The 22,460-nt window shown below is 50.4% G+C and overlaps 2 protein-coding genes across 4 annotated transcripts; one reads left to right on the top strand and one right to left on the bottom strand.

The window, feature by feature from the left end:
- Positions 1–513: 513 nt before the first annotated feature.
- LOC106744251 lies at positions 514–13,442 on the top strand. Of its 3 annotated transcripts, XM_014618843.1 has the most exons (14): positions 514–912; positions 1,024–3,142; positions 3,509–3,660; positions 4,723–4,995; positions 5,215–5,371; positions 6,354–6,742; positions 7,571–7,887; positions 8,113–8,348; positions 8,653–8,829; positions 9,276–9,843; positions 9,920–10,005; positions 10,204–10,283; positions 10,533–10,770; positions 10,921–13,442. In XM_014618843.1, exons 2-14 carry the CDS (start codon positions 2,128–2,130, stop codon positions 12,948–12,950), a joined length of 5,718 nt encoding a protein of 1,905 aa, XP_014474329.1. In that variant the 5' UTR covers positions 514–912; positions 1,024–2,127; the 3' UTR covers positions 12,951–13,442. The 3 variants fall into 3 exon arrangements, with proteins under 3 accessions (XP_014474329.1, XP_014474330.1, XP_014474331.1); XM_014618844.1 differs by having other exon boundaries at positions 514–3,142; positions 7,574–7,887; XM_014618845.1 differs by having other exon boundaries at positions 515–3,142; positions 6,414–6,742.
- A 7,659-nt stretch (positions 13,443–21,101) lies between these two features.
- LOC106744188 (protein atonal-like) lies at positions 21,102–21,884 on the bottom strand. Its single transcript, XM_014618685.1, has one exon. The coding sequence runs from the start codon at positions 21,882–21,884 to the stop codon at positions 21,102–21,104; it is 783 nt and encodes a 260-aa protein (XP_014474171.1).
- Between the last annotated feature and the right edge of the window lie 576 nt (positions 21,885–22,460).

The following is a 22,460-nucleotide window of genomic DNA, read 5'->3' as shown; positions in this document are numbered from 1 at the left end:
ATCAAATTTTCTCCCGGCCCGGCAAGACTCTTCCCTCTTGCCAATTTTCACCGCAGCACCGACAATTTCTCAAATTGCAGCCGATCAAATATCTCGCTAATCGTGCGTACAATGAAAATCCACACTCAATATATACAAAACCAGGATAAACGTCAACCTGAGATTACGGAATGCCCAGTCGTGCCAGATGTACCATTATGCTTTTCAGTATCAGAGAATTTTCAAATAAAATTTCGACGTTAGTTGCAGGAAATTGCCGGATAAGAGATTCGAGTGAAATTCGAATGGAATCTTTTCCCGCGAACGTCGTCCTCCAAATTGTGGCGGCGGTGTCTCACGCCTCGCGCCGTAATCATTCCGCGCCGCTTATAAATAAGGGCCGAACGGACGCGTCTTCCCGCCGCCGTCTATTTTCGACGGGAACAGGAAGAACGCTCGCTCGCGCAGACTCTCGCTTGGCGGCGTCGCGACGCCTTTGCAACTCGCGCGTACTCACGTACACACGCGCATGAACGGACGCCCTCGTGCCACACTCACACACACACACACACACACACACTCAACGCACGCATATACACACACGCGCGGTTCGCATCCGTCGTAAATACGAACGGCAAATGCTCGTCACCGAAAATAATCGGGCGCTATCGCCGAAGTCTCGAAACGCGCGGCGTCCGACGAGTTTCTCGCTCGACGAAGAAGCGACCTCGCGGGGTCGCATGGAAGGATTCTCGTCGCTCCGGAGGCTACCGATGAGAACCGATCGAGAGTGCTGCTTGCGATTACGAGGATGATCTTGCGATCGGCTATCGAGTGTGTGAAGGAAAAAAGAAATTATTCCGAAAGATCGAGGATGTGGTCGTAATCGAAGAACGAAACGTTCCGTGTGGAAGGCCGTCTTCTGACGCTGTGGTACCGTCGCTGGTGCGCGCGCGCGTGTGTGTGTGTGTGTGTGCGAATAGACGTAGTAAAAAGTAAGAGTAAATTTGCAGTATGTGATAACTGACGAGTGAATTTTTACAGTGACAATTAAGAATGAACGCGATTGGACTGCGCGTCACTCGCTTCCTCCGCGTCTAAATAAAGCGAGGCGGAGGAAATCGGGCGGATCATAACAAAGAGTCGTGCGAAACGGTCGTCCCGATTTGCGCAAATCGATACGACCCAATTCGACTTCCGTTGCGGTAAATGTTGTCAATTTAACCGAGTGAAATATCTCTCTGGCGGACTCCGACGTGGCGAACCGCGAAGCACCGCGTTCGGTCGGACGAGGAAATTGGGGAAGAAAATCGAAGAGAGGTCACGGAGGGAAATTGATTCGCCGGTTCTCTCGCGTCGAGAAGGAGCGAAACCGCATCGGAGGAACGCGCCGATGCATACGGGCGCATTCCCCGTAATATTTATGCGATCGGATGTTTATGAGACGAATGAACACTTCACTCTGTACGGTCAATTTATAGAACGTTGCATTTGCGCTCAAAGGAACGACGCGCACAAAGGAACAAATCCAACGGTCGCCGTTATGGAACGGAGATATTCGGAGAGGAGTGCTCAAACGCGTGCGAGCGTGATGCGCGGCGTAAAAAGATATGCGGGGAAATTTGGCCGAGAGAAGGAATTTCTCATTTAATACACCACCTTGGTACACGTCACCGACGAAAACGTGGCCCGTGTCTGCTCCACGTCTTGTAAACAAAGGCAACGAGGTCGCGAGATAAACGGGAAATATCCTTGCTGCTGAAATCCCGCTCACGGTTGTCTGACCGGTCCCCCTCGAGGGACAAAGTAAAAGCGGAAGAAACGGCAATATCACACAAAACCCCGGGAACTCTCTGCAGAATTCAAGGCCTAAGACTGCCGAGATTCACACACCGTTAAGTGAATCAGTAAACGAGGACGATAACTACCCGACGAGAGCTGGTGTCGAGATCAGTATCGAAATTCCGCTCGCGGTTATTCGACCACACCCCTCGGGGGAAGAAAGGCGGAAGGAAGGAAAATATCCGAATCCCGGGGATTCCTTGCGGAATCCACCGTGAAAAGGATGTTGAATCGCCACGACTGCCCTCTGTTAAACATCACCGGCTGCATCCCGCGGAGTATCTAGATCGCAGCCCCTGAGACCCAATGGCGGAAGAAAACGCACAGCAGACGGAGGAGTGCGGCTCGTTCGACATCGAGAGGAAGCTCGACAGGCCGAGCGCCGGTCGTCCGCGAGATCAGCGCGCGCCGAAGGTCAAGGACAAGCTCGAGGAGAGTCGACTTCCGACCCCGCCGCCGGACCCGCAATGCCCGCGGTTCGCTCGGGATCGCGGGGCGACGGGGTCCCTGCAGGCGACCGGCAGGCCGGACGAAGAGGAGGAAGAGGAGGACCTGGTGGCTTACCTCAGCGAGCTGGGCGCGTCGCCGGTCGAGGGTCACTCGTTCGACTACGACACGCCGAACTCGGCGACCTCGGCGATGGGCGTAGCGGCCGGTCCCGAGGAGGCCTTCGAGCACTTGGACCGGCTGTGCGCGCTGACCGAGCAGATCCTGGAGCTGCGCGACCGCAGCTCCAAGTACTTCCGGCGCGTGCGGGGCCTGGAGCGCGTGAAGGCGCTCAGGAACGCCGACCGCCGGCTGGAGGCGGCCCTGGCGAACGACGAGGAGCTGCTCGCCGAGTTTCCCGACGAGGACACCGGCTTCGCCGAGTCCCTGTTGGACGCTATGCTGTCCAACTGCCGCGAGCCGCCGGGCCAGAGGAGGAACGAGCGCTCGAGCGTGCGCTCGCCGTCGTCGAGGCAACGAAGCCGATCGCTCGCCGAGCAGACCGGCACGTCCAGCCCGGTCGATCGCGCCGACGCGGACAAGAGGACCGCGAGAAACGCCGTTCGCAACGGCGGCCCGAAGGTCAGCAAGTGGACGAGGGTGAAGGCGGCCTTCAAGTGGGAGCGAGCCTGCACCAACGATCTCGCGGAGATCGCGGAATCGAGCACCGCGACGCCGTCCACGCCCACGACGAGGTATCTGAGGATCCCCGACGTCACCGCTGGCAGCTGGAGCGGCTCCGCGTTGTCGCCCTGCACCAGCGAACTCTCCAGCCCGTCCACGCCGGTCGGCAGAGTTTCGCCCACTTCGTCGTCCAATGACGACGTGTTCGACGGTGAGGATGCGTCTCTCGTTCTCACCGGGAAAACGGAGATGAAATGACGATCAACTCAGTTTTCCACGCTGATAATTGAAAAATTTCAATTACACAGCATTCTCGAATTTATTTGTAAGATTTTTAACTTTACGTTGACAACAGACTAGGCTTTAGCTACTCGGGAAAAAGTCGGTCATTATTTTTACGTCACTATAAAAATGAAGAAAAATCGACGAACCTTGAAGTCGTCATTTCATTTTCCTTTTTCCTACGCGTGACTCGGAAGCGATTTGTCGAACATTTTGAAAAATACATAATTACGGAGTTACTCAATATTAAAAATTGCGAGCAGATCAATGTCTCAACTATGTTATATGTTTACAGAACCGCGGAAAAATGTCGGAAACTATCCGGATCGTCAGTCGCCACAAGCGAAAGACGATAAGAAAAAAGACGATCCGGATCGACACGGTCGTTTGCTCGATCGCGACACCTCCATCGCGGAGAACGCTGATTCCATAGAACTTCCCAATGAGGTAACGTCTCTGTCATATTAACGTTGGATTAGCTGTGTACGTAATTAACAAACTTATAATTCGTATCAATAAAAAAGTGGTTATTATAAACACAGGGAAAAGGGTTTCTTCAATTTAGCGTACGCGTTTGTTTCATTTGAGTTTGCTTGATACAAACAACATAATTTAATATCATTTTGATTAGATGAAAATGTCATTGTTTCGGTAGAATAAATTATGTTGTTTGATAGAAGAACAATATTAATTTAAAGAAATAATATTTAATTTTTAAGAAAAAAAAATTTTTTTTACTTCATCGTACATTAAATATTGTTCCATTAAAACAGAAAGAAGTTCTCTGATATTTTTCGAACACAATATTACCTCTTTCCAATAATTTATTATTCGTGACTATTGTAATGTTTGGATGAAAATGCCAAAAATGTGTGTTTGACGTAAAGATATTTATTGTTCGAGAAACCAAACAATCCTGTTTGTTGAATCACGCGTTCATTTGTTCCAAAGGACAAATTTGTTTCGAGACACTTTATTAATTCCAAAGAAAATCTTTTTCTCTGTGTACAACATACAACAGAAATTAACCATTTTTTTACCGAGAAAATGTAATCGCGCGATTTACACATCACGAGGATTTGCTCGGCCGCCTATAAAATATCCCCCCCGCGTTAACGCAACGCGTTCTAATTCATCCTCTGCGCATATGGAGGTTAATAATACACGGTAATTCACGCTTTCCGAAATAACACCGGGCCGTTTCGTAAATTACTATCGACCTCGACAAGAGGCCATCGGTAGGAGGCGGTTTGCGTTACAGCGGCGTCGATAAAACGGCGCTCCGCGAAATTCCTCCTCCGCGGCACGGCGGGTGTACCGGCTTAAAAATATCCGCCGGCAAACGCGCGTGCCGCGCACGACCGCGCCCGTTGAATTTCTTTGATCAATGCACGAAGCGAGCGCGCCCATTAACAGACGCTGCTCCATTCTGAGTCGCGCGAGGAAGAGAAAAAGCCAAGGGAAGGGAAGGAAATGATATCAAAGCATTCGCTTTCTTTTCGATGACAGACGAGCCGCGGCGGTAAACCGCTGATTCGCATTATATCCGATGCGGACTCGACGGCGCATATCGGAAAGGATCCGGAAGCGCCGCCGCTGCCGAAGAGACCGACGCCGACCCTGACGATCACGATACCGTCGAACGAGGAGGAGATCAGAAGCTTATCCTCGCCTGAGTCGATGTCTCCTCTGCCCTCAAGCGCGCAGGATTCCGGCGGAAGTTCGCCTCAACGTCCCAAAGCGCGTCCGGATATCCTGAGCTCGCGGGAATTTAAGCGGCAGGTTGGCAAGATTCTTCGAGAACAGTAGACTGAAATATATTGTGTGTTTATCTGCACGGAGAACGATAATTTGCCGGCACTGCCAATTTCATGTCGCGAAGAAAATCTGTCGGTTACTACGTGGACATTTGGATATTCCAAATTTCGCGAAAGCGCTTTCATTCGCCACACTCAAACTGGTCTTATTCGAGTACGTAAAATATGACGTGTCCCGTTCCAGTACTCGATAATCGAAGAAGCGATAACGCCAGCACCCAAGATACAGAGGCAGGATTCAAAATGGAACAAGGTCAGGCGTGCTTTTCTGACAAACGCTACCTTCAGCGTGCCCCCCAGCCCGGTCAGGGTGGTCGCCGCACAATCGTTCGCAAACGAAGGTGAGTGTGGAACAAATATTCAAGTATATCATCTGCCCTGTGTATATTGTATTGTTGCCCCTGGCAAGAATCATATTAATGCGTAAGGACCCGCGGAAACCCGATCCTTCCGTCGTGTCAATCGCAAGATGTACCTTTTAACTGCTTTCATACGAAACCAGAAAATATATGTATATCAATTAAATTAAATTCAACACGTATGTTAATTAAATTGAATAAATATTAATATATTGTTAACATATATACGTACAAGAAATATAATAATCAACACAATGCTAGGCTTTGAAAACCGTACATTTCGTAGGCAGGACGCAGCGCACGGAACGCTGAGATGGTCGGCAGAATTTTGTATCTTTATGGTTGAGTGCGCGCGCTTAAACTTCGTTAATTATGGGGACCTTCCAGGTACTCGTTTTCGACAAACCAATTTTTTTTTTCTAACGTGTAACGTTCCACGGAATATAAAACTATCATTTGTTTACACAAGCCAGCTCTCGGCGAGAATTTTAATTTGTATGAATGATCGTGCGCGCGCAATTTTTTCCATTTTTCTTTATTTGTTTATATTAATATTGACACAATTTGCACAATCTTATTGTCTTTTGCATATTTTTGTTTTCTGCCGAGGTTAAATTTGAAGAAGTATTTTTTAAAATTTCTTCTCGAAGATCCCTCCAAACTTCAGCTACGTCAAAAGGACGTTTAGGTGGGTCGGTTGGCAATGTGTTAATAATACGCAATACTTGTATAATGTAACAAATGAAATCTGAACTCGTACGTGACGTAAGCTTCTTCGGCTTCTCTGGCTTTAAGTTCCATTGAGAAGAGACGCTTCCTCCCACAAAGAAAGCTACGCATCTAAAAGACTGGCATCCAAAAAGGATCACGAAAATTTTCCCGTCTCTCTCTCCCTCCTTTCGCATGTTTGCCGCACGCTTCTCACCGCCGGCACTCGCATAAAATGTCTTCGTTGTAAACGCAGATACGCGCCGAGCTCGCAGCTGTAGCGAAAGCGTCGAGGATCTCGGTAAAACCGTTGCAGGTACCAACCAGTGCCGTGCGGAAGCGCTCAGGGACTATCAGGCGCTGCGGGAGAAATTCGGCGGCGAGTTCTACCGGAAGCTGTTGGAATGGGAGCGGCTGAAGGGCAATCCGCCGCGCGTCCTCGGCGCGCGGAACGTCCGCGACGGCCTGCCGTTGAACGAGGAGCGGCTGGCGCCCGAATTCAGGAAGAAGCTGCAGGACTGGAAGCGGGCGAAGAAGGGTCGACGATCTGGCGCGAGCATCGAGCAACAGCGCGTCAGCCGTCGACGGCTGACCGATTGGCAGCTCTGGCGCTCCTCGTCGAAACCCGAGCCCAAGTGTTACGGCGTACGTTGATCACGCGAACTATCGCGTACGCTCGCGAATAATTGTCTTCGGGGAAAGGAGAAGCTGGCGAAAAGGCGGACGTCCTTGAATGTCGGAAAATCTGTTTCTCAAATGCGATCTGACGACGCTTCGGGGACCAATCCGGTCGCAGGCACGCGATGATCTTTGAGGATCATTCCAGAGTCGAAATTTGGATGCTACTTTGGCGAGGAGACTTTAAAGGATACTTTGAGTCTGCTTAGACGGCCTCTAGATGAATAAAAAATCACCTTGACTGATACTGATATTTATTAACTTCTCTCTGGAACCTTTAATAAACAGATATCATTTTCATGCTACCATAACGCTAAAATAGCGAAAGGAAAATTTAAGATATCGAGGTCACGATAGGGGTAAATTATATTATTAGAATTGTAATGTTGAGAACCTATTTCGCTATCTCCTGCTGTATTGCAAGATTAAAGGTCGAAATTTCGGCTCAGGTTTCTTACGGAAATCTTTCAATGACGGGGGAGTCTCCCTTGAAAGATAATTGACGCGGTGGCCGAAGGAAGGACACACGAGTAAAATCAACGTCTTAAGGAGGATCGCATGAAGAAAAATCTTTCATTCTGAATATTAATATAGAATAACCGCAGGCAAATATACAATTCCGGAAAACTATGAACAGACCGAATGGTTTCCTTCAAATACTCAAATACTGTAAGGATCAAGTAAAAAGAGATGCTTTTTTTTTCCAAAAGAGACGATCTTGTCCCTTTTTCGAGCACCGCCTCAATTCTCGTTGCGATATCTCGCGATGCCATGTAATCGTCTTTTGCGCGACAGAAGAATCAGAACTCGGTCAGTTCTCGCGGAAGCTGCGCGAGCATCGGCAGTGCGGGGAGCTTCGCCAGCGACGGGAAGCAGCACCTCTGCGAGGACTTCGTCAAGAGAATGGAGGCGTGGAGGAGGATGAGCGAGGCCGCGTGTAGGAACAGCGAGAGGCCGAAGCCATCGACGAGTCGTGTCGCGTCCGACATCATCGACGAGACGGAGTTCCTCGCTCTGGAAAAATTGCTGTTGCTTTTTGGCCAAAGGGCCAGGAAGGAACGTCGGGAGAGCGACGCGAAGCAACTGAACGATTGCTTCGACGGCGACTCGAGGTGCAAAAGTCTAAATAACGTATAAACGGAGTTGGATTTTAGCCATTAAAATTATTAAAATTATTGGCGCTTTTTTTTAATTTTAAGGAACTGTGACGTATGCGAAACAATACGTAAAAGACGTCCTTTAAACGCCTCAGTGTCTAAAACACGTCTTTATTACGTCTCAGGACGTCTTAATGTTATCTGGGAAGTTGTTAAGTTAAACTACTCGATGGCTTCAAGGTTGTCGGCAGCATCTCGGGGCGTAAGCTGCGGCAATGAAGTGCTGATTCGCACCTCCGTCGGCTCTTATCGCTTCGAGGGCATATCTCGGGAATTCACGAGGAAGTTGTACGATTGGGAGAAATACCGCGGAATATCACCGAGATCCTCCACGTTTCGTCTGTTGGGCCCAGGTTATACACCGTTCGCTCAAGATTCGGACGAAGCTACGTTGACGGACTCATCAAGTACGGCAGGTAAGAATCGTCGATCTTGAGAGAGTCGAGAAAGTTGCCGTAAAAAAGAAAATATTGCGATAAGATGCGTATTAAGTATAACACACGGGTAACAAATATCTTACAGAAACATGTAACGTTCCATTTGTACAATGTGATTAACTGATCAAGAAAGAGAAGAGATTCGAGAAGAATATTTGAGAATAAAAGGAACGCAAATTAATGGAGGGGAATATTATGGTCGGAAGAAGATGTCACTTTTCGATGTTACTAAATTAAATTACGATACTGTTGTCACACGTCGTCGGACACGTGCAAATTACAGGTAAAAATCGTGCACTTCACTGGGGGAGTCTGAAGAGGTCCAAGTCAGATGGCAGCGTCTTCGAAGGAAGTCTTCGCGACGAGTCGTACACACTTCGTCGCTCCACGAGCCTGCACTCTCTGATCTCCACGAACAAGCTCGAAGATGACAATCGAATGGACGCCCTGCCGACTTCTAGTGAGCACATCGCATATATAATATAATGTTATTAGTGCGCGTAATTTCTTGAAATACGTATTAATAAGAACTAACTACCGGGTGGCCCATATAAAGTGACTAATGTTTCGAAAAAAGTGCATTATGCGAAAAAAACAAGAATTGCAAGTTGTTCTCGTGGGATGCATAAAATGATAATATTATTACGATATTAAACTATGTTTTAAACATTATTTCAAGGTCAACTTTAATCTTTTTTTTTTTTTATAGAATCATATAGATTTCTTTAAGCAGCAAAAGAAAGGATTTTTCGCGAAGAGACAAACCGCTTTCTCTCGTTTTTCTCCAGCGATTAGAAAACCGGTGTTTTGATAACTATATTCCTTCTTCCTCCAAGTCTTACAAGCTTCTTTACCTATTTGCGTATGCCTCGATTATTAATTATTAATCCTGCATTGCGTGCACAGACAATCCGCAGGGTATCAAGGATCACTCGGAGGACACCGCGGTGGAGGACTCCGAGCCGGAGGCGATGATCGTAGACATCGAGGATGTAATCGAGGAGACCGCCAGTCCCCTGGAAAGGGTGCAGCCTCATCAGACGCCAGTTTACTCCGTCGCGGCCAGCGAAACCACCAGTATCGCGGTTCCCCTCGGCACGGTCACCTCCAGTCACGAGCCCTCGCCCGTGTTCCTGGTGGAAGCCGAGGGCGACGACGACGACTGCGAACGATGGAACGGCAGAAGGACGTGGATCGGCCGAGAAGCTCGCTCGAGCGAGAACAGTCCGAGTTCGGAACACTTCCCGGCGTCCGAGGAGTGGCGCGCAAGAACGACGTCCTTGGACGAGGACAAGCCGAGCTGGGAACCGTGGCGTAAAGAACACGAGAGGGAGAACGAGGCTGCGGGATGGACCGAGAAGACGGGCGTCCCGGGCGACGACTCCGTGAAATTCGAACGGCCGATCGGATGGAATCGAGACGCTTGGGACGAGTCGGGCGAAATTTTTCAAAGATACGCCAACGAAGCGAATAGGTAACGCGAGGGAGATTATTTCCCCGAGAGTTCATCGCGATCGGGTAAAATTCACTCGGTGGTGTGCTCATTCCAGAGACTCGGTGGTGCTCGAGTTGCCCCTCACGCCGATCCACGAGAGCAACACCGGCGGAAATGATACCAAGCAGCAGGACTCGTTCGGTATCCAGCGAATTCCTCAAATACATATTGATCTTTATTAATTCGTTATTTCGTTAAAACTCTCATCGTCAGTTTTATCACTTCCTTCCTTGAAAATGTCGTAATTCTCGTTAATTTTCCGTCTCTTAAGCCGAATCCTGTCCCTTCAGAAAAGCAAGCGAGATAATACTTGATCAATCTCTCGACGTTTCACTGTAGAAAATGACTACGCTGGATCTGCACCGTTTGCTGAGGACCTCCAGGCCACATCGGCGACCTGGAACGCGGAGAAATTAATGGTACATCTACAAAGCAATTCGATTTCACCTTGTAATCTGGATTTCGCGTATCGTATATTAAACTTCGGTATTCTTCATTCGAGGACGCGAGCACCTAATAAAGAAAGAAATTGTTTATTTAGTCGAATATCCTTTATCGCTCATTGAGATCTGTAAGATGCTCGAGTCACACTGTTCAGGCTCAGACTTTTTGGAAAAGTAAGTTTTATCGTAGCGCAATTGAAATTAGCGTCCTGTCGGTACAACCAGGACACGCCGCGCACGTGTGAGAGGATGAACGGGACGAGGAAGACCGGAGATCCAGCAGACGAGCCAAATGACGAACGGGAGAGCGACACGAAGGATCACCGAGACGCCGAAGACGTGAAATCCGAGAAAACGATGCCCAATGCCGCTGCTCACACTTATCAGTTAGCAACAATGCTATCGCGGTCGGATTGCCGCAGTTCCAGGGAGACTTCCTCGAATGTATCCAATTTAAATTTCGGTACGTTTACACCAAGTAAAGAAATAACATGTACGACAGATTTTGACGCGTTTTGATTTATTTAATAGAAAAATATACATTTACATATATTATATATATTACAGATAATTTCAATGTACATTTAACAACTTCATATTTTTATCTTCGCAGACAATAACAAAAGTTCAGCGGAATGTCACGACGCTGATACCGAGACCTCAGCGAGCGTTTACGAGAACTACAGTTCCTCCGAGCTGCAAACCGACGTCGACCGACATTACGAGATTCTCGCGTTCACGACGGACACGCGCAACGACACGAGCGATGGCTGTTTCTTGTACGAACCAATTAGCTGTCACGAAAATCGCAATAACCCTCCTCGCGACAATGGAGCTAGCCGTGCGAGAGGAAACCTTTCATTGTCAAGGTTACCGGAGGTCGAGAGATCGAACCTCTCGGAAAGCCCGACGAGCCTCTTAACCGACTCGACGGTTCGCACTATCCCGATAACCGTCTCCAGAGACAACGAGGCGCGCTGTCTCGAGAGAATCTTGATCAACGAGGAGACGTTGAACAAGATCATCGTGCCCACGGCGAGCGCAGAGAGCGGCACGAAAGTCGCGGAGAGACCTCGGGATCGTCCGGAGGAAAATACGGCGGTCGTCGATCAACGGGGCGACAGGGAGCACGCGAGGATGACGACCGACGACCACCATGTGACGTGCGTGAAGAAAGACGGCCCCAGGAACGTCTTCGTGAAGACGAAGCGCATGATCTTCGGGCCGTTCCGCCGCTCGGAGGATCGACCGTCCTCGAGGAAGGAGAGCGACGGCTCCGCGGACGAGCGACTTCTCCGTTCCAAGTCCAAGAGCAAATCGAGGTCGGCCTCGCCGAAACTGTGCCGGCAGGACGCTCTGCTGCGCGTCACGTTGTCCTTGCCGTGGCCGCTGCGCTCTACCTCGAAGGAGAGCGAGACTACCTCCGAGTCCAGGAGAAGCTCGGGAGGCAAGACGACGGAGGACGCGCTAACGGTACAGAGGAGGGACTCTCGTTGCGGCGAGTTCATTAGCGACGACCGGCCGGATGATAAAAAGCTCGACGATCAAGCGGCTAACGAAGAGACGCCGCCGTCCGCTGAGATAAATCAAGCGAAGGCTCATCGCTCAGTCGCGATGTCCGCCTCGGTAAACACGAGGTGTTCCTCTGCGGGAACGAACTCTTCGGATCGGCCGAGAGTCACCAGGAGAGTCTGGCAGGATCAAAGCGCGTGTCGAATGCAGGACGAGCGTGGTCGGTCGCAGGGCGAAGGAGAACAGGAGGAGGTAAAGCGTAACCGGAACGAAGAGAGGCGCGATAACGGGAGGTGCGGGAGGGACGACGACGGGGGAGCGGAAGAGGCGAAGCCGCAGGACGAGAACCACGCGGTGAAGAACGACGCGGTGCCGTCGGACCTGATGCACAAACTCAGAATTCTCTCGGACGCCGCGGCGAGGAGAGAAGGCCGACTGAGTGTCGCGGAGAGCAGTTTCAGCAGCTCGGAGTCGCGCTCCTCGAGGATACGACGCGCCAAGGAGAGCTTCCTGTCGCGCCGGGGCGGCCCCTTCTGCCGCTCGATGATGGAGGAAGCTCACGGCCGCGAGAACGATCCCTGGAGGCGGTCGTCGACGAGTCAGGCGTCGACTGGTGACGAAGCCTCGAGGCCGAGTGAGATGTCATCCTCGAAGTCTGAGGAGGAGGAAGACGCGGGAGGTCCAGTGGGAGCAGCGGCGACGACTCCGCAGGACGAAGCCGCCGGTTCGAGCGAGGACCAAGCGAAGGACCTCGACGTCGGTGTGCGAGCGGACCTGGTGAAGTCCGCCAGCGCCGGTATGATCAACGTAGACCCCGACACGTTCGGCCGGCTGGTAGCGGCCGATCGCGGCTGCGAGTCCCTGCCGAGGACGATCGCGAAACGCCGCGACTCGTCCGGCCCGCTAGCGAAGATCGTCAGCAAGCTGAAGCTCTCGCGTCTGATCCGCGCGAGGAACGTCGACGGCGGCAACATGAGCACGATCTCGACGTTGTGCAGGCAGAGCCTGATGATCAACGTGCAAGGCAGCTCCGAGGATCGACGTGGTGGCGAGCTTAAGAACGATCCGGCCGAAGCTGCGGACGGTGAAGACGACCGTCCGGCCGAGTCCTCCGAAACGATCCGCGAATAAATCCTTCGTACGATGCGTTCTCATGTGGAGGAAAAGCACCGAGACCCAGTTTGTTCCTGGCCTCTGAAACCTGGTTGCAGGTATTCAATGAAAATTCATACGCGTGGATACAAGCTTCTCTCCGCCAGCAACACTTTTCCACCAAAGTGTGTGATAATCTTATGAAAATTAGTACATATTCTCTTGCGAATGTCCAACAGGGTTGAGTATTTGTAACGAGAAACATGCCTATGTCAGTTTTGATGCTTTTCCTCTCATCTCAGGTGTCTGTGAGTTTATATTCGTTTCTTGAAATTCATCTCAGCCCTGTGGCTACGTGGCCACTTAACTTTTCCCGACGCATAATTATGAAATTAATTTATTATTATGAACAGGTATATATTCATAATATAACTTAATAATGTATCGACAATATGCAAATTAACGTGTCAGTAAATGAATTCCATAATTATGTATTAATACATCGAATATAATTACGTTGTCTCAATTGTATATTGATACGTTTATCTGTCACTGACAAGAACGTCAGCGCACGCTAATGTTAGCGTCGGGTCACGCGCGACGAGGAAAAACGACGAGAAACCCGGACGAGCCGAGCTTTCAGGGCTGCCGATAGAACGCAGGACACTTTTTATATATTGTGTAACGGATCATGTTGTGACAAAATGGGCTTAAAATCAAGTGGGAAATAACGGAAGAGAGCGGCCGTCTCGACACGAGCTCCAGGACGCGCTCAGTCGGCGAGTGTACCTTCGCCGAGGAAACACCGATCAATCGCTTCCGAGTCCCGCTTTTTTTCTCAACAATGCCCCGATAAACACGACGACACTCCGTCCAACGAGCAGCGGAGCATAATGACGAGGGTTACCGCTCCGGCCGGTGTTTGATTAAACGGGATTAATGTCCCCGGGGCGGTCTCGAGTGGCCAAGGGGAATCGAGGGCGCGTGTCGCGCGTGCCTCCCCGAAGTCGCCAGGACTCTCTCACCCCTTTCCCACCCCGCGAGCCACTCGAGAGCTCGCTCCTTCAGCCGACCCTTCGGACGGAATAGCGAGGAGGGGAGGGGGGAATCGTCGAACCTCGATTGTATTAAGCGGATTTCATTCGGCCTCGAAACGAACGTGCAAACAAACCGCTCGACCGGCGCCACGACGCGTCGTGCCGGCTCGTTTTCCAATGCGCCGCGCATTGTAAACGGCGCAACGCCGATTGACGACGAGTGCGCCATGGGAAGGATGTTGATCTCCGGCGAGTCCCCTGGGGAGTCCCCGGAGTAGCACGCGAACTCGCCGATTCACGCATCGGTTGAGCTTGAATTTGCCCCAGCGATCGTGACGATCCCCGGGCGATTTGACGCTGGCGAAACCGGCGCAGGAGTGCCTCTTCAAAGCGTTGACTTCTTCGTCGGGAATCCTCTGTATCCTTCGTGTATCCTTCGTACGTCCTTCGTATATATCCTTCGGCAGTAGCAATCGACGAATAAGGGGATTACAAAGCCGCAGGTTATTGTGGGACGAGGTTCCTCGGAGGGTGAGACCGGCGTCGAATGCGCGGCGAAGGATCGCAGGTACAGGATGCCGCGTCGATTTACGATTTGAGACGCGCGCGAGGATCATCGACGCGCTCACAATGGGCGGTCGTGTTGCTCGTTGCCTTACCCGGGATCGAGCTGTCCGTCTACCTGCGTCTATAATCCGGAAGCGTTCGCGGGAGCACGCACGCAGCCGGCCGCGCAACCATCCAGCAGATATTGTGTCGTGGGATCGCGCGATCGTACACCTCGTGTGTGTGTGTGCGAAAGATCGCTCCGGATATCTATTTCCCCTTTTATTCTTAGACAATACCCGCGATCGACTTCCGTCGGACCACCTTGGCCGATCGGGACGCACGATGATTCCGCTGCGTCCGGAAGACGCCCGTCGATGCGAGCGATGCGCCCTTCGAGACTTCATCGACCTTAATCGGTAATAACAACGTAACTAGAAAACCGAATATTTTTATTATGGTGTATATTTTTTTACTTATCGTTATTTCTATTACTATTGATATATCGTTTGTTACTATGCAGGGCGGGGCTGTCGAATACTTTCGGGATATGAAAGTGGGAGAAAAATGTATCCGAAGGTAATCAAATTGACACACCGGTGGTGATCGCTTCGAACACCTGTCGATAGAAACTTGCTTTACATCCAGCCGTTGATAGAATATTTTTATTTCCCAAAAGTGTATCCCAAGTTACAATTGTACTTATTATATCATATTTAGTATATCGGCAGTATTTGTAAATAACGACTTTTCGCGCGGAACGTTTGAGACCCACCCTGTATATTTAGTCTGTCCGTGCGCACGTTGCGATATAAAAATATCGAGAACAAACTCGATGTTACCGAACGAGTTCATCGAATGCATTATGCGGCAGACTCGAATTTGAACGGGTGGAGGCGAGCTGGTCGCGCGAGCGAATAGCAGCGGACGTCGTCGTCGGCGAAGAGCGATTGATTTATGTGCGTCGCAATCCGCGCTGCGAGTAATTCCGCTGCGGCGAGTGCATAAGTAGACGCGCATGCTGTTCGTCGTTTCCCTCCGATCGTCCTGTTCACGTGGCCAAATTCCATTCCGCCACGCGTCATAATGCGAGACATTTTATTTCATTATTTTCGGCCTCAACTATACAACCTTCAACCACAAAAATAGTAGTAGCAATACGAATGTAAGATTATTACCGCTGACGCTATTGGGAGAACACTTATTGGAAAATCTAATAAGTAACGCTTATTAAACAAATGGTTCTCCCAACTATAACGATTACGGTTACAACTACCGGCTATTTTCCTCCAGGCGTAGAAATGTGCTGTTTTGTACACAATTAAATCGATTGTTAGGAATCACAATAGGAATAATACGACACCGGTAGCGAGAGTGTGAGATTCGATTGGAATGTTAAATTTCAATGAGTATTTCGAGAAACAAGTGAATGCGCAAATCATCGAGCGCGTAGAGAGAACGTCCGAGCATCCTCCTCGATTGATAGCGGAGCCGCGATCCCCCGATTCCGGTCACTTACCGCGATCATAAATTACCGTTCAGCGGACGAGCGTCCGACTGTGGCCGCGAAGGCTAAAAGGACGACGGGCACGAAGACGAGGACACAGGTGCTGCGTGTACGCGGGCTGCCGAATGCGCGCGGCCACCGAGACAAATTTCGGCCGGGCGAATCGTATTTATCGCACGATCCGGTCGCGAGATTGCATTATCCCGATGCTTATAATGCGTTACTCGCCTCTCTCGGCCCTCTTTCCGCTGCCGTTCCCCGGCGTTCCGCCCCCTCCGCTTGATTCCTCGGTATACCGTAGCCGAGGACCCAAGTATTCGGGTGCGCGCGCGCGCGTTAGGCCGTCTCTCAAATAAAGCAATCTCCAAGATCAGACAACGACGCGGCGTCGTTTGTCCCTTTTATTCCCCCCTCCCGGGCTGCTCGAAGACCGTCGTGCGCAACCCTTCCCATCCGGACCGCGAAGTACCCCGAAAGTAGCCACTGGCCGGTGCAGCCGGAGTCCTCCTCTTTGTCAGAACGGAGCCCAGTGGCGAAGGTGGTAGTCAACTCGCAGAATTAATCGCCTCGGGAAATATTTACGTTCTCTCCCATCCAAAACGGCCTGTCCCCACCTCCGCCTGCACCCCTCCCGGCCATCGGTGCGCTCCCTCTGCCACGGTGGAGGGCCCCTGAGGAGGTAACGTCGCGCGTAGGATCCGTGAATCGTGAATCCTCCGCGACGACGACCACTTACGGTAGTTCGATCTTATCGCGCGTCGCCGGGGGCGGCGGAGGAGAGTTTAACGCGCGACCGAGCGTGACGCGCGCGCTCAGCGAGGAGTAATCAGCTTTTTCTGGCTATGTAATTGATACGTTTACGGCAGGGTGAATGACGACATTCTTAAGCAGCATTTATATTGACAATATTAATATTTAACCCACTAATTATACGCAGGTGCATAAGGTGTCTCCGTTTTAATGATAATAGTAGACCGTCTTGGAAACGGAGCAGTTGGCGAAAAAGTGATTTCGACAAAAATTGTAAGGTTTGGAGGGGGACATAAGTTGGTGACCTTAACTTCGTCGTATAGTCAATAATTCGAGATCATTTCATGATTAACTTCATTTTTTTTTTTAGTGGAATCATATAGCTTTTTAACAGAAATCGATTCCTCCGCGCATCCTGTGTATAAAAGTACCGGGTAAGATCATGGAAAAACAAATACTTCTCGAGATGTTTTATTTTGTATTCTGATATTTTTCGGAAACCTTGCGCAAACCTTGTGTTAACCTGTATTAATTTTCTTAGATTTCGCAAACTTGTAGAATTCGAAAAAGCACGCTAAAGTAAAACGAAATGAAATTAGTCGGACGTATATATTTGATCGCGGAAGAACACAAGTGTGAAAGGTCGGAAATATTTCCTTTTCCACGGGCGCGATGACGAAGCGATCGGCAACTGGAAACGCGACTGTCCCGAGGAGAGATCGGGACGTTGCTGTACAAGTTAGCACTTGGGATCTACTTTTCTCGCCGTTCTGCTCGAGGAGGATGCGCTCGCCGGATGTCCTGGCGGAGCCGAAGTTTGCTCTGCTCCCAAATAACGCTAAATGCGAAAGGGTCAAGGGACTTCTGCCGGCCTATTGTCGCTCGGAAACACACGCGGTTTATGGCTCTTCAGCGAGATATTTACTCAGCCACCGCGATCTCTCTCTCTCTTTTCCCGTAGCGCTGGCTGCAAGAATTTTGTACTTGCCATTCCACAACGGTGGTCGTACTGTTCTAATAGTACGTACGATACGCGCAGCTTCGCGGATAACGAGAGAAGAATGACCGGAGAAAGAGAGAGACAGTTATCCTCACTAAATAAATCCCGAGCGGCAATTACAGGTGTCCCGGAAAATCGTAAGTGCGCGCGCTCCTCGAGCCGAGATTTACGCTGTGCCGTAATTCACCGGGGAAGGCGATAGGTGGGAATAAAATAAAGGGAAAAGCCGGTGTATCGACAGCGCAATGCGAATACCCGCGCACTGACATTTTCCGCGGACTCGTGCAACTGCTCGTTGCCGGCGTGTGCCGGCATCTTCCGCTCGGCTCGCTCGCGAGGAGCGAATAATTTCGCAAAAGCCGCCGCGGCCTTACTGTCCTCGATGCGGAGTAACGCGCGCGATTTCGAGTTCCATGATTCTGCAAATAATATGCAGGTTGTACACACCGAGAGGCAGGTGATACAGAGAAAGCGCGGCCTGAATCGACCGGTAACATCGCCGATAAACATTAATCATCATTAGCATAAATCTGATCCTCGAGGCGGTTTTTTACGTAGAATTATCGCGCGCGCGCCAAGTTTTCTATCGTTACTTTAATTAGGACAAGTGGCACGCTGGCGGATATCGCTCTATGCGTTAAGGCGATTTATCGAGTCCTCTTATTCCACCGTGGGATGAATTAAAGTTGATTTTATTTACACTTCGCGCTCTTTTCGTCCTTTTCCAACGACAACGACAAGGCAAGGCATCCCGGTAATTCGGAATTATCTCGGCGTGCCGCGTACAGGGTGAGGCAATGACTACCTTGAATGTCTTCGAGATATGAGAGTAGGAGAAACGTTTATCTAACAGAAATTGCATTGATATATAACAATCATGAATTGAGCGCATTTTGTAATCCGGTAGAATTGAGTTTCTCGGGTGTCCAGCCACGAGTAAGTAAATTTGTTATTTTCAATTTTCACTTGCTCCTTCATTTTTCAAATGCCACTTGCTAGATTATACGGTTTTCGATTAGACGGCGTCGTCTAGTCTATCATTCTTGATACTTAAATATAACGGCTAGAAAACGGCTGCGTTACAAAACCGATTCTACATTTTAACGAATAATCGGCCAATAACGAACTAATAACGAGCTGGAAAATTTAATCTAGCTTGTAACTCAAACCAACTAGATACATTTCTACTCGGGTGATTGTAAACTTTTCTCGTCTTTTCGAATAGTTCATAAAATTTGTATTTTTCCAAGATAGCATCAAGAAGGTAACAATTATTGCCCCACCTTATATATCATTTGTCGTGTCTCAATATCGAGGTGAGCGTTAGAGAGGTAGTTAAGGAGAAATTTCACCCGAAAGAGGTGCGACGAAAATATATAGAGCGCAAGGCGATGGGCGGGGAGGAAGAGGGAAGAGAGAGAGAAAGAGAGAGGAAGAGTCATCGTCGGAGGAAGAAGTCTGCAAGTTCTCAAATTGCGATGAAACTGGGCACCGACGCGTCGTGCGGGTTTCGTATAACGACCGGACCACCGATGGTGGTGCTGTTGCTCTCCTCTCTCTCTCTCTCTTCGACGGATATTTACCCAGCCTTCGAGCCCGAATTCGCGCTCCAAAGAGTTGCATAGAAACGGGAAATGCACTCGGCAATCGATGCACCAGCCGATGATATCGAAATGAGCGCGCGCGATGATTAAAGATGACGATACGAAATCGGAAGGAGGAAAGAAAGGGGTACCGATTCGTCGGATTTACATTAAAAACGATCCTCCACGGAAGTGTCGGCTCCTTAAACTATCAAATTCTCCAGCAACACGAGCGTATGCAATTATATAATAATAATAATAATAATATTAATGATAATATGGTAAAATAATTTTATTTCGTAAAATACATCGCGCGCTTCAGTCCCTCGCAGAGTACGCTGCTACAATTGTCGCATTAAAAATAAATTATAGTGTGTACACACAGTTCAACGCGGGCGATATGATACAGCGCTTAAGCTAGCCAACTTAACGGACTATGTTACAACATTTACAGAGTCACTTACACAACGTGACGAATGTGAGATTACGGCGCATATTTACAGGATTTATTTACACACGTATCGCCGATACGCTCTGTACGAGATCGCGCAGTCATTACATCTCGCGGTATCTACAGGTTGCAGGGTTTTCCGCGTGCGTGTTAAAAGCGGCTGAGAATATCGTTAGCAAGAATCCTCGTCGTTGCTACCGATGCGTCTGGCAGGAAACAGTACGAAATACACAAAGAGTACCGACAAATGATATCAGGGAGAATGACGTAAAGAGGAAAATAGTCGGAGAGCGCTTCTCGCTTGCTCTCTACCCACAAAACGACCAGAGAATGAAATATCTGCTTTGTCGAAATGAATCAGGTTACAGGTACGGGTTGTACTTATGTGAAAGGCACGTCTTCAGGCGCTACGATAATTCGGCCGCAGCATACTCGAGTAAATATAAACGCACTGAGAGAAAAATATTTGGTATTTGTAACTGTAATTATATCACAGCGACGAAGTTCGAGTCAGGGGCACCATTTTTCCAGTAAGTGTTATTATAGTGTCAGTGATAACAATAATAATAATCTTACATGTTACTACTATTATTTTTGCGATTCAAAAAAGCGCATAGTTGAAGCCGAAAGTAAGTATAATTTTTCGCAGTGAGCCTTCTTGAATGAACGCAGCCAGTTCAGGAATGGAAAGCAAACCTATGCGTGCCGCTGCTATTTTTGCGGTTAAAAGCATAAAAAAAGGGTACATAAAAAAGGGGTTGAAGCGGAAGACAACTAGAACATCTCTCAGTGCATCGTTCGGGCATCTACGGAACACGAACTCGCCATCCGCCACGGCGATCTCTTCCGCCGGCAACGTCGAATCTATAGTTTTGAAGGTTCGGGAAAAACCGGTTTATCCTCTCATTTTTCCGCCGATTTCCTCGGTTACTATCTTAACAATTAGAAAGTTCGTTTAGAAAAATTCACGCGTGTTCGGTTGAAACCCGCCGCGTCTGCATGTCAGTAAAGAAGATGAGAAGTCGCGACAAATCCTCGGAAAAATTGGCAAAAAGCCGAATCTTTCCATAGTTCCGAAGTCTCTGAAAAAAGCTTCTCCCCTGTTTCCACGACGATTCGTCGGTTTCTATCCGCGGATAAGACGAAACGAACGATCGTTCACCTGTACTTTTTCCCGCAAACCTTTAGAACCGTAGACAAGTGAACTTCCCCGATTACCGCGTGCGAATTCAGAGTGCGACATCGAGGGGAGCTCGCGAGTCGTCTCGCACCTTCCGAGGCAGCTTGCATCGCGAGCTTACCGACAGTCGTCCTCCTCACTGCAGCAGGTCGTAAAGCGCGGTAATGTAGGATTGAGCCATCTGCAGGGTCTCATATTTCGACAACTGTCTGTCGTTGCCCAAAGACGGCAAGTAAGCGCGCAGCCTGTCGAACGCCTTGTTCAGGTTCTGCATCCGCCTCCTCTCCCTGGCGTTGGCGGCCAGCCGGCGCTTCCTGACGATGGTGGAGTTGACGTACTTGCCTCTCCGGCGGGTGTCGCGCGCTCCAGAACCCGGGCCGTCGCCGGCCTCCGGCTGGTCCGCTCCGTCGCTGATCTCCGCGTCCTCCTCGCTGTCTCCGTCCATCGTCCGGTCGGAGAGGCCGCTGCTGATGACGCTGCCGCGGCAGGACTGCGTTTTCTCGCCGTCGGCGTCCGCGACCTCGCCGTCCAAGTGGAGCATCTCCTCGGGCAGGTCGTCGACGCGCGGCCGCTTGTTCCCGACGCCGGGCGTCGTCGAGACGGCCCTCTTGCTCCTCTTGTCCGGGCCGAGGAGTCGATACGTCGCCGCCGAGGCGTTGATCGTCTCCGGCTCCGAGGAGATCGACAACGTCGTGGCCGGGCTGACGGAGCGCAGACTGGCGGAGGGGCTAGGCGTGTGCCAGCCGTCGCTGCAGTTGCTGTCGTAGACGAGGCACTGCGGCACCGCGAGGGTGCTGACCGGCGGCAGCCCGGCCTTGTCCTTCGCGTAGTTCGGCAGGTCCAGGTACACGCAACTCGCGAGCTCGTCCTCCCGCGGCGGGAACATGTATCCGTAACGAAACATCTCCTGCAGTTCCATCGCGGCTCCCAAAGGGACCGGCGTGTCTCTTTCTCTCTCTCGAGCACGACGGCTTCGAGACGCTCCTCTCACTGAAACCGCACTTCAACAACCGAAGAAGCCTCTTCCCTCGCAGCTCGTCCCCTCGTTGGCGGACCGACCGAGGATCGTACCACGCGATGTCCTTACTGTCTCCGAGACGCGGAAAAATACCGCACGAGCTTCCCGTGCGATCGTACCGAGCCTCGGGGTGGTTCTGAAGTCGGGTGGAACGCCGCCGGGAGATTTATGCGTTCGCGGAGCGAGGCACCCTCGCGTAGCACGTGCCGCGGTACCAATCGCCGTCGAGCGCGACTCCCCACTCCGCGGGGCAGCTCGGGCCCCGGACTCGGAGCCAGGTACGCGAGCAGCGGCCGCAACAGGTGGCCCGGCGCCTCCGTCATACACGATCTCGCATATGGAACCGCGTAGCCATTACGTGGCCCTTTAGGCGGTACGTACGCGCGACCATGACGACGACGACGATGATCACCGGGCTCCCTCCTCCTCCTCGTAATAATGCCCGCGCTACCTGCTGTCGAGCCGCTCGCTCTACGT

This window comes from Dinoponera quadriceps, unplaced genomic scaffold (assembly GCF_001313825.1).
Source record: "Dinoponera quadriceps isolate SergipeBrazil2010 unplaced genomic scaffold, ASM131382v1 scaffold707, whole genome shotgun sequence".
Lineage (NCBI taxonomy): Eukaryota > Metazoa > Arthropoda > Insecta > Hymenoptera > Formicidae > Dinoponera > Dinoponera quadriceps.
The sequence above is the reverse complement of the archived record's forward strand: the minus strand, read 5'-3'. Positions and strand labels throughout refer to the sequence as shown.

Excerpts from the sequence above, each read along its gene's own strand:
- LOC106744188 (XM_014618685.1), bottom strand. The coding sequence starts at position 21,884 with ATGGAACTGCAGGAGATGTTTCGTTACGGATACATGTTCCCGCCGCGG.
- LOC106744251 (XM_014618843.1), top strand. The coding sequence starts at position 2,128 with ATGGCGGAAGAAAACGCACAGCAGACGGAGGAGTGCGGCTCGTTCGAC. Across the intron at positions 7,888-8,112 it reads TGCTTCGACGGCGACTCGAG|GTTGTCGGCAGCATCTCGGG; the intron begins GTGCAAAAGTCT and ends GATGGCTTCAAG. Across the intron at positions 10,771-10,920 it reads TGTATCCAATTTAAATTTCG|ACAATAACAAAAGTTCAGCG; the intron begins GTACGTTTACAC and ends TTATCTTCGCAG.